The sequence below is a fragment of the Salvelinus sp. IW2-2015 genome, linkage group LG28, assembly GCF_002910315.2.
Source record: "Salvelinus sp. IW2-2015 linkage group LG28, ASM291031v2, whole genome shotgun sequence".
NCBI lineage: Eukaryota > Metazoa > Chordata > Actinopteri > Salmoniformes > Salmonidae > Salvelinus > Salvelinus sp. IW2-2015.
In genome coordinates this window covers 2,207,991-2,218,688 of record NC_036868.1, presented here as the reverse complement: position 1 = coordinate 2,218,688, position 10,698 = coordinate 2,207,991, and the positions used below count along the sequence as shown (strand labels likewise).

The 10,698-nt window shown below is 44.4% G+C and overlaps 1 protein-coding gene and 1 pseudogene across 1 annotated transcript in view; one reads left to right on the top strand and one right to left on the bottom strand.

Annotated features, from left to right (window-relative positions):
• The window catches only part of LOC111954058 (translocating chain-associated membrane protein 2-like), a 17,370-nt pseudogene extending 16,185 nt beyond the window's left edge, over window positions 1-1,185 (top strand).
• Window positions 1,186-2,453: 1,268 nt separating this feature from the next.
• Window positions 2,454-10,698, bottom strand: part of efhc1 (EF-hand domain (C-terminal) containing 1) — a 15,855-nt gene continuing 7,610 nt past the window's right edge. Inside the window, exons 5-11 of the mRNA XM_023973698.2 lie at window positions 9,633-9,782; window positions 8,302-8,498; window positions 5,491-5,716; window positions 5,123-5,260; window positions 4,655-4,868; window positions 4,130-4,288; window positions 2,454-2,777 (exon numbers count right to left, since the gene is read on the bottom strand). Of these exons, the coding sequence (XP_023829466.1) occupies window positions 2,746-2,777; window positions 4,130-4,288; window positions 4,655-4,868; window positions 5,123-5,260; window positions 5,491-5,716; window positions 8,302-8,498; window positions 9,633-9,782 (1,116 nt within the window). The 3' untranslated portion in view covers window positions 2,454-2,745. The remainder of the gene's footprint in view (window positions 2,778-4,129; window positions 4,289-4,654; window positions 4,869-5,122; window positions 5,261-5,490; window positions 5,717-8,301; window positions 8,499-9,632; window positions 9,783-10,698) is intronic.

The window sequence follows — 10,698 nt, the reverse complement described above, 5'->3', positions numbered from 1 at the left end:
TGACCCAGTCCTGGCTCCTGTGGAAGTTTATCCGTTTCCAGCTGAAGCGGTGGCGAGAGTTCAGACATGAACAGGTCGCTAGGAAGAGGGCCGCCGCCAAGCAAACCCCCCGACCGCTGAAGAGAGACTCCAGTGAGTGGACACACACGCGCTTTAATAGTACGAGTTGAAGACATTCTATTACAGCAAGTGTATTTAGGTTTGTTAATGTGTGAATGCCCTCCTCCAGTTGGCCACCATGAAAACGGCGCAATAAAAGCTGAGAACGGAGCCTCTCCTCGACCCAAGAAGATCAAGGCCCCCTAATGGCTCCACCCATCATGGCTGCCTGAACAGTGACCCTGACTATATGGCTTATCAATCAGAGGAACAAGAAACTGGTCKTACACCATTCATCCTCTTCCTGTTTTGCGTATTTTCTGGAGGTGATGTGGGGGCTGCRTCTGTCGCCATGGCCACAACAAGGCTTAAAAAATGCAATTCCAAAACCAAACCCCCCTCGAGCCCTGAACAGACATTTACTCTCATATCAGTATTTTTTTATACAACTGTCTGCTATGGACACTGGTTTTGATCTCCATGTATACTGAACGATGTATGTTATTTGTGGCACACTGTATACTGTAATATTGAATGTGTTGATGCCTGTTCCTTGTGCGTTAAGAACTGTACTGGTCTGGGGTTTGTCCAGATGCAGCTGTTTTTTACCTCTGCTGTTGAATGAGTCGCCTTCACTTTTGTTTTTAGCACGAGTCGTATTCATTAGGCACCAAACGGAAGAAAACTGACTGAAACGTGGACGGACTAGAAGAAACACTCATTTTCGGTTTCCTTTGCAAAATGTTTTGTGCCCTAATAAACACGACCCTGGTTACTTGGTGCAGGATGTTGCTGGTTCTACGCTGGTCCTAAAGGGATATCAGAGCGTGCTGGCTTTGCTACCCAATCAGTGACGGGCGGGACCAAGTTGAGATTGGACCAATTATAGGGTTCTGGTTACTCCTTGGCCCCTCCCTCTGGGCCATGGTCGGTGTGGCTCGGACCGTGCTGTGGTCACTACACAAACATCCTGATGACCACCATGTATGTTGGATAATACTGCATGCTATTCCATTGTTTTGAGTTTTTCTATTTTTACTTTATTAAATAATGCATTGTTCTCAAATGCTGAGGTTTGAACAGTTATTTTTGTCTATTTCATTATTACCATGATGGAAATCGGTTTTGTATGTGTTAAAACGTACTGAATGTTTCCAAGTCATTTTACTCTGACCATAGCCACAATGTAGGAAGTATTGCAGGCCCAAAGGGGCTGTGTCTGAACGTTACTAGCTGTCAATACCCTACTTCCTCCCTTCTTGATTCCTATCATAGCTCATTGGAGGGACCTTGGATGCTCTCTTCCAATGCACTTTGACAGGAATTGAGGAAACCAGGACGGAGGAAGCATGGATTTGGGTCATTGTAGTCTTGCATGCCAGCCAGCCTCTTTCCCTGTAGGCAGCTTTGTGTGAGCCAGGGCCTGTCTCCGTAGAGTGAGTACACCCCCTGGACAGGTGGCACAAAAAAGGACTTAGGAAAATTGCAATTGGCTCAGAACAGGGCAGCACGGCTGGTCCTTGCATGTACACAGAGAGCGGATAATGTAAATCTCTCCTGGCTCAAAGTGGAGGAGGGATTGACTTCATCACTACTTGTATTTATGAGAGGTRTTGACATGTTGAATGCACCGAGCTGTCTGTCTAAACTACTGGCACACAGCTCGGACACCCATGCATACCCCACAAGGCATGCCAMAAGAGGTCTCTTYACAGTCCCCAAATAGACTATAGGCGGCGCACGGTACTACATGGAACTMTTCCACATCATGGAACTGATGCAAGCAGTAACATTTGATTAARAAAAACACCTTMTGGAACARCGGGGACTGAAGCAACACAAACATAGGCGCACACACAATAACATACACACACACACACATGGATTTAGTACTGTAGATATGTGGTGGAGTAGGGGCCTGAGGGCACACTGTGTTGTGAATGCATTGTAATGTTTTTAAAATCGTATGAACTGCCTTAATTTTGCTGGACTCCAGGAAGAGTAGCTGCTGCTTTGGCAGGAACTAATGGGGATCCATAATAAACTCCAGGAAGAGTAGCTGCTGCTTTGGCAGGAACTAATGGGGATCCATAACAAACTCCAGGAAGAGTAGCTGCTGCTTTGGCAGGAACTAATGGGGATCCATAACAAATACCACACCTGCTATGCAAGTGTTTTAATGTCAACAATTTCCTGTTGATATACTTACATTTCCAAACGGTTAAGTGTTCTCTGTGTGTAATTACAACTAATTGGGGCTTTTTAGCCTAAAAGCCAGCACTCTGTTGTGGAGACAAGTCAGACAGACAGATGGTCTAGCCACCACAGAGGACTGAGAGAAGAACACAGCCTAATGAAGTGTTGAAGAGGTATTCTTTATTACAAGGTCATCCATTTTGTCTCAATCTGTATATATTTAACCTTAAACATTGTTCTGTTGGTGAGCCCTAGAGGGCAGAATTAAATGTTTCATTCTGTCCAGTAGGTGTCAGCCCACTTACAGAGACAGGCATGAGGTCCAGTGTTTTCAGAATCACATTTATTTATCATGAGGAACATAGAGCAAGGGTGTGCCTAGGCTTTGGTTTCTTAATCGGAGGTGGTTCAGAGGGAAGAGGTTCTGTAGGGGAGTAACACTTCCTCTCATCAAGAAGAGGCTTCCGCTCTTTCAATGTCCTCTGAGGAAAGAAGGGAGGAGAGGACTCAGTATACTGTTAGAGGGGGGATGGTTTATACTGTACACTATATATACACAAAAGTATGTGGACACCCCTTCAATGAGTGGATTTGGCTATTTCAGCCACACCCGTTGCTGACAGGTGTATAAAATCTAGCACAAAGCCGTGCAATCTGGCAGAGTCGAATGGCCTTACTGAAGAGCTCAGTGACTTTCAGTCAGTTGGTCAAATTTCTGCCCTGCTAGAGCTGCCCCAGTCAGCTGGAAGTGCTGTTATTGTGAAGTGGAAACGCCTAGGAGCAACAACGGCTCAGCTRCAAAGTGGTAGGCCACACAAGCTCACAGAAACGGGACTGCTGAGTCCTGAAGTGTGTAGCTCGTAAAAATTGTCTGTCCTCGGTTGCAACACTCACTACAGAGTTCCAAACTGCCTCTGGAAGCAACGTCAGGCACAAGAACTGCTCGTCTGGAGCTTCATGAAATGGGTTTCCATGGCCGAGCAGCCGCACACAAGCCTAAGATCACCACGCGCAATGCCAAGCGTCGGCAAGGAGTGGTGTAAGCACGCCACCATTGGACTCTGGAGCAGTGGAAACAAGTTCTCTGGAGTGATGAATCACGATTCACCATCTGGCAGTCCGACTGACAAATCTGGGTTTGGCGGATCCAAGGAGAAGGCTACCTGCCCTGATGCATAGTGCCAACTGTAAAGTTTGGTGGAGGAGGAATAATGGTCTGAGGCTGTTTTTCAGGTTCGGCCTAGACCCCTTAGTTCCAGTGACGGGAAATCTTAATGCTACAGCATACAATGACATTCTAGACAATTCTGTGCTTCCAACTTTGTGGCAAAGGTTTGGGGAAGGCCCTTTCCTGTTTCAGCATGACAATGCCCCCGTGCACAAAGCGAGGTCCATACAGAAATGGTTTGTCGAGATCGGTGTGGAAGAACATGACCTCAACCCCATCGAACACCTTTGTGATGAATTGGAACGCCGACTGCAAGCCAGGCCTAATCGCCCAACATCAGTGCCTGACCTTACCAATGCTCTTGTGGCTGAATGGGAGCAAGTCCCTGCAGCAATGTTCCATCATCTAGTGGAAAGCCTTCCCAGAAGAGTGGAGACTGTTATAGCAGCAAAGGGGGGACCAACTCCATATTAATAGCCATGATTTTGGAATGAGATGTTCGACAAGCAGGTGTCCACATACTTTTGGTCATGTAGTGTATACAGCGTTTACCATGAATGCAGTCTCCTCTAATGCGGGAACATTGCCGTTAAATTTCAATTGCGCTGTTGAATAGAGCCCTTTGTGTGTCACCATGGCAACAACTGTGGACACTTATGTCCTTACCTGACTGCGGGTCGGTGTGGGGGTCCACCTCCTGGTCAACCAYGCCCAGCCTCTGTCTCAGGGAGTTCAGGGTGCGAGAGGGGAGTTGATCCGAGATGGACTCCAGGTACTTCAGCACGTAGTGGTCAGCATCGGTCAGCACAAAGCGGTGTCTGAAAACTGAGGGAGGGAAAAGGGCCCATAAGAGTGGGGATATCAATGTTGGATGGTTGTATTTTAAATKTGAAATTCGAGCCTGAGACACTCATGCACTGAGGCAACAGGGACTATAGAACAATATCACTGCTCTTCACCAGTGAAATACATGTGTTTCTGGTTGGAAGAAGGTTATGATCCAAATGGACTGAAATGTCAACGAGGCTAGAATTAAACCTGGTCTCAGATCTGCCACATCAATGACTATAGGAGTTGGCAAGACAGCACAAACAGATCTGGGACTAGACTAAACTTTATAGGAGCTACACTACATCTCCTCCAAGCTAAAACATCTCTGTGAACAGAACAGTACAACACTAGGAAGCGTACCCTCCACGGTGTCTCCGATGGCAAAGTCGGCCGGGCCATAGAACTCGGGCTTGTCCACGGTGCAGCCCGGCTTGGGGATGCGTGTCTTTTCCAGGAACTGGCCGCTGATGATGCCGGAGTTGCGCGTGGACTTCTCGAAGATGCTGATCATATCACTGGACAGGAAGTAGGAGAAGATGAAGCGGCGGCCCTCGTCCTGGGGATTCTGGGAGTCCTGTGATAGAGCGAGACGGGGTGGAAGAAAATCAAGATGGTGATTGGTTACACTCAAAGGGTGACTGTGAGATGTCATAACTAGCATGTAAACATGTTTCTTAGTGGTTGTCATGGCCTACCGGGGTTCAGTTTCAAMCTCTTGACCAGTGATACTAATACCAGTCTGAGTAGTATGAAACGGGTATTACAGCAACCCAGCTTCCCAGAGCCCCAGGTAGACCTCTTTCTCCTAACCCCCCTCCAGCCCCTCACCATCCTGGCAGCGTAGCGCAGAACTTTGTGGTCATTCTCCAGCATCTTCATCAGATCCTTCTTAGGGGGCTCAGGGATCAGAGACAGGCAATTCTGAAGGGAGTCCTCCAGTGAACCAAAACCATTGTAGGGAGGAACCTGTAGAGGGCATATAGGAGAGGTGAGGCGATGTATGTGACACAGAAACAGGCAACCTCTCATACAACTGGGACTGATGGACAAATGAACAGATAGAACCCACAACCCACGAGGGAGAGGATATGGGGTGTAGAAGTAGGCCATGGGCAGAAAAAAAACACCATCCCTTCACCCCCCCACCCCACCCACCAACTCCCTAACTCAACCAATCCAGTCCTCTGCCCTTTCACCTCATGCCTGTCGTGCAGCTCTGTGCTCTTCTTGACCACAGGTTTGGGTTTGAGCTCCAGGTCGGGGTGGTTCTTCTGGTAGTAGGTCTTGGTGAACTCGTCACAGTCGTAGAGCAGGAAGCGCCGGCCCATCAGCTGCAGCGTCTCGCCCCACTGGAAGTCCTTGGGCGAGTAGTACTGGTGCACCTCCTGGGGGGACACCTCCAGTACACAGCTAGGGAGGGCTCTGGAGAGGGGAGGAAGGACAGGGGACTGTTGTATAGTAATTAAACACTGGAGACTGTTGTATAGTCATTAGTAGGACATGGGGACTGTTGTATGTCATTAGAAGGCATGGGACTGTTGTATAGTCATAGAAGGACAGTGGGACTGTGTTATAGTCATTAGAAAGACATGGGACTGTTGTATAGTATAATAAACACATGGGAACTGTTGTATAGTAATTAAACACATGGAGACTGTTGTATAGTCATTAGAAGGACACGGGGACGTTTGTATAGTCACATTAGGAGGACATGTAGACTGTTGTATAGTCATTAGAAGGACACGGGGACTGTGTATAGTCATTAGGAGGACATGGAGACTGTTGTATAGTCATTAGAAGGACATGGGGGACTGTTGTATAGTCATTAGAAGGACACTGTAGCTGGTTGTATGTCATTAGAAGGAACGGGACTTTGTATAGTCATATAGGAGGACATGAGGGACTGTTGTATAGTCATTAGAGACATGGGGACTGTTGTATAGTCATTAGAAGACATGGAGACTGTTTTGATAGTCATTAGAGACATGTAGACTGTTGTATTAGTCATTAGAAGACATGGGACTGTTGTATATCATTAGAGAAGGGACTGTTGTATAGTCATTAGAAGGCATGGCGGACTGTTGTATAGTCATTAGAAGGACACGGGGACTGTTGTATAGTCATTAGAAGGACAACGGAGGACTGTTGTATAGTCTTTAGGAGGACACGTAGACTGTTGTATAGTCTTTAGGAGGACATGTAGACTGTTGTATAGTCTTTAGGAGGACATGTAGACTGTTGTATAGTCTTTAGGAGGACATGTAGACTGTTGTATAGTCTTAGGAGGACATGTAGACTGTTGTATAGTCTTAGGAGACATGTAGGCTGTGTATAGTCATTGAAGGACATGTAGACTGTTGTATAGTCATTAGAAGGACATGTAGACTGTTGTGATAGTCATAGAAGGACATGTAGACTGTTGTATAGTCATTAGAAACACGGTTGATAGCTGGAGTGCTGCAGAGATGGTTGTCCTTCTTGAAGGTTCTCCCATCTCCACAGAGGAACTCTGAGCTCTGTCAGAGTGACCATCGGGTTCTTGGTCACCTCCCTGACCAAGGCCCTTCTCCCCCGTTGCTAATTTTGCAGAGCGGCCAGCTCTGGAAGATTCTTGTGGTTCCAAACTTAATTTAAGAATGAGGGAGGCCACTGTTGTCTTGGGAACTTTCAATGCTGCAGAATGTTTTGGTACCTTTCCCAGATATGTCTTGACACAATCCTGTGTTGAAGCTCTACGGACAATCCTTCGACCTCATGGTTTGGTTTTTGCTCTGATATGCACTGTCAACGTGGGACCTTATATAGCCTTTCCAATCATGTCCAATCAATTGAATTTACCACAGGTGGACTCCAACTAGTCGTAGAAACATCTCAAGGATTATCAATGGAAACAGGATGAACCTGAGCTCAATTTCGAGTCTTATAGCAAAGGGTCTGAATACAGTTAAGTATTTCTGTTTTTACTTTTATAACTTTGCAAAAATGTCTAAACCTGTTTTCGCTTTTCATTATGTGTAGATTGCTGAGGATTTTGTATTTATTTAATCCATTTTAGAATAAGGCTGTAACGTAACAAAATGTGGAAAAAGTCAAGGGGTCTGAATACTAATATATAATGTATTATAAATTATACACTACCATTCTAAAGTTGGGGTCACTTAGAAATGACCTTGTTTTTGAAAGAACAGTTTCTTTAATCGGCCAACAGTTTTCAGCTGTGCTAACATACTTGCAAAAGGGTTTTCTAATGATCATTAGCCTTTTAAATGTATAAACTTGGATTAGCTAACACAACCGTGCCATTGGAACACAGGAATCCTCTGTATGCCTATGTAGATATTCCATGAAAAATCAGCCGTTTCCAACTACAATAGTCATTTACAACATTACACATGTCTACACTGTATTTCTGACCAACTTGATGTTATTTTAATGGACAAAAAATGTGTTTCTTTAAAAACAAGTAAATGTCTAATTGACCCCAAACTTTTGAACGGTTTATATATATATATATATATTATATATTATATTATAATATATATAGTACCAGTCAAAGTTTGGACAACACTACTCATTCAAGGGTTTTTCTTATTTTGTACTATTTTCTGCATTGTAGAATAATAGTGAAGACATAAAAACTATGAAATAACACATATGGAATCATGTAGTAACCAAAAAAGTGTTAAACAAATCAAAATATATTTTATATTCTTCAAAGTAGCCACCCTTTGCCTTGATGACAGCTTTGCACACTTGTAGCATTCTCTCAACCAGCTTCATGAGGAATGCTTTTCCAACAGTCTTGAAGGAGTTTCCACATATGCTGAGCACTTGTTGGCTGCTTTTCCTTCACTAGAAAAATGCTCGACGACAAYAGGCCTTACCTGTTTTGATGTTCTTAGGCTGCAAGGGAAGGGGTCCCAGCCACTGTTGGGCTCTCCCAGAATTAACCCGGATAGATCACTACACAGAGAAACTAGTGCCGATAGYTACAATAACTGAGAGACTTACTGCAGGCTGGTTTGATGTTCTTGGGCAGCCTCTGTCTGCGTAGCAGCACAGGGAAGGGGTCCCGGCCACTGTTGGGCTCATGGACCTCTCGGATCTCCACTGAGTCATCCACYAGATAGTACTGGATTGTCACAGGCCTGGCCTCCCCGTACAGAGTGTCAGTGTGGTCCCACAGCGCAAAGAAACGCAGCACCTATTGATACAGATGGCCAAAGGTCAAAGGTTATAGAGAGAATAAGATCCTGCTGAGGTCATGTTTAGCCATATAAATAGTTACGTGTGTTTAAACGCATACTAAATCCTTTGAGTCCTTTGCTYAGACTGATATGAATACAAATCGTGGTAAAATGGTAAATGACTAATCTATAGGAACATTATACTTTCAGTGAGCTCCAAAGGTATTGGGACAGTGACCCATTTGTTGTTGTTTTGAAATGATACAATGACTATGAGGTTGAAGTGTAGACTGTCATATTTAATTGGAGGGTATATCGGATATCGGACCAACCCCTCTTTTACGCTGCTGCTACTCTCTGTTCATCAAATATGCATAGTCACTTTAACCATACCTACATGTACATACTACCTCAATAAGCCTGACTAACCGGTGTCTGTATATWGCCTTGCTACTCTTATTTTCAAATGTATTTTTACTGTTGTTTAATTTCTTTACTTACACACGCACCTTTTACACACTATTGGTTAGAGCCTTTAAGTAAGCATTTCACTGTAGTATTCGGTGCACGTGACAAAAACTTTGATTTGAWAAACTTTTATRAATTACAGTACTTTTGTACATAGTCCCCCATTTTACTGGACCAAAAGTATTGGGMCAAATTCCCTACTGTGTATTAAAGTAGTCAAAGTTTGGTATTTGGTCCCATACTCCTAGCACACAATGATTACATCAAGCTTGTGACTCTACAAACTTGTTGGATGGATTTGCTGTTTGTTTAGGTTCTGTTTCAGCTAATTTTGTGCCCAATAGATGGATSAAAATGCCCTCAAATTAAAGCTGACAGTCTGYACTTTAACCTCATAGTCGTTGTATTATTTCCAATCCAAAGTGCTGGAGTACAGAGCCAAAACAACAAAGCATTTGTCACTGTCCCAAGACTTTTAGAGGTCACTGTATATCAATGTAATGCCAATGCTGGAGATCAAATATATTCAGCAAAAGATTTGATGAAGTGCATGGGAGCATTGAATGCAGGGCTGACATAGGAGACGAGTGTCAGATAATGACATCGTGCCTCATATCGACCAATAGATAATATCCGTATGGGAGGCATGTAGTAGTCAGGGCAACTAAGTACAGCCCGCTCACCTTGCGGTCCATGGTGAGGAACTGCTTGAGGCGGTCGAAGACAGATGGGGTGATGTAGGAGCGTCCAGCCTGGGTGCGCCGCTGGATGTACGGGTCGACCGGGGTCGGCTCAGGGTCGTTCAAAACCAGACCCTCGCTCTCCATGAAGTCCTGACCACATGAGACACAGTACAGAGTATCTACTCTAGCATAGATACAGATAATAAACATACCACAGAGCTGGAAGTATTCAACATAGAACATGRAAATAACATGAAAAGTAAATAAAATAAAAAAGTGCATTTGACAACACAGTGAGGAAAACAAGTCTGTGTGTGTGATGTGTGTGTCTAACTGACTATGTGTCACAGTGAGTGAGWTGTGTGTTTACCTACAGAACCAATCAAAAGTTTGGACACACCTACTCATTCAAGGTTTTTTCTTTATTTTAACTATTTTCTACATTGTAGAATAATAGTGAAGACTTAAACTATGAAATAACACATATGGAATCATGTAGTAACCAAAAAAGTGTTAAACAAATCAAAATATATTTTATGTTTGAGATCCTTCAAAGTAGCCACCCTTTGCCTTGATGACAGCTTTGCACACTCTTGGCATTCTCTCAACCAGCTTCACCTAGAATGCTTTTCCAACAGTCTTGAAGGAGTTCCCTACAGTACATATGCTGAGCACTTGTTGGCTGCTTTCCTTCAATCTGCGGTCCAACTAATCCCAAACCATCTCAATTTGGTTGGGGTCGGTTGATTGTGGAGGCCAGGTCATCTGATGCACCACTCATCACTCTCCTTCTTGGTCAAATAGCCCTTACACAGCCTGGAGGTCTGTTGGGTCATTGTCCTGTTGAAAAACAAATKATAGTCCCACTAAGCGCAAACCAGATGGGATGGAGTATCACTGCAGAATGCTGTGGTAGCCATGTTGGTTAAGTGTGCCTTAAATTCTAAATAAATCACTGACAGTGTCACCAGCAAAGCACCCGCAAATCATCACACCTCCTCCTCCATGCTTCACGGTGGGAACCACACATGCAGAGATCATCCGTTCACCTACTCTGCATCTCACA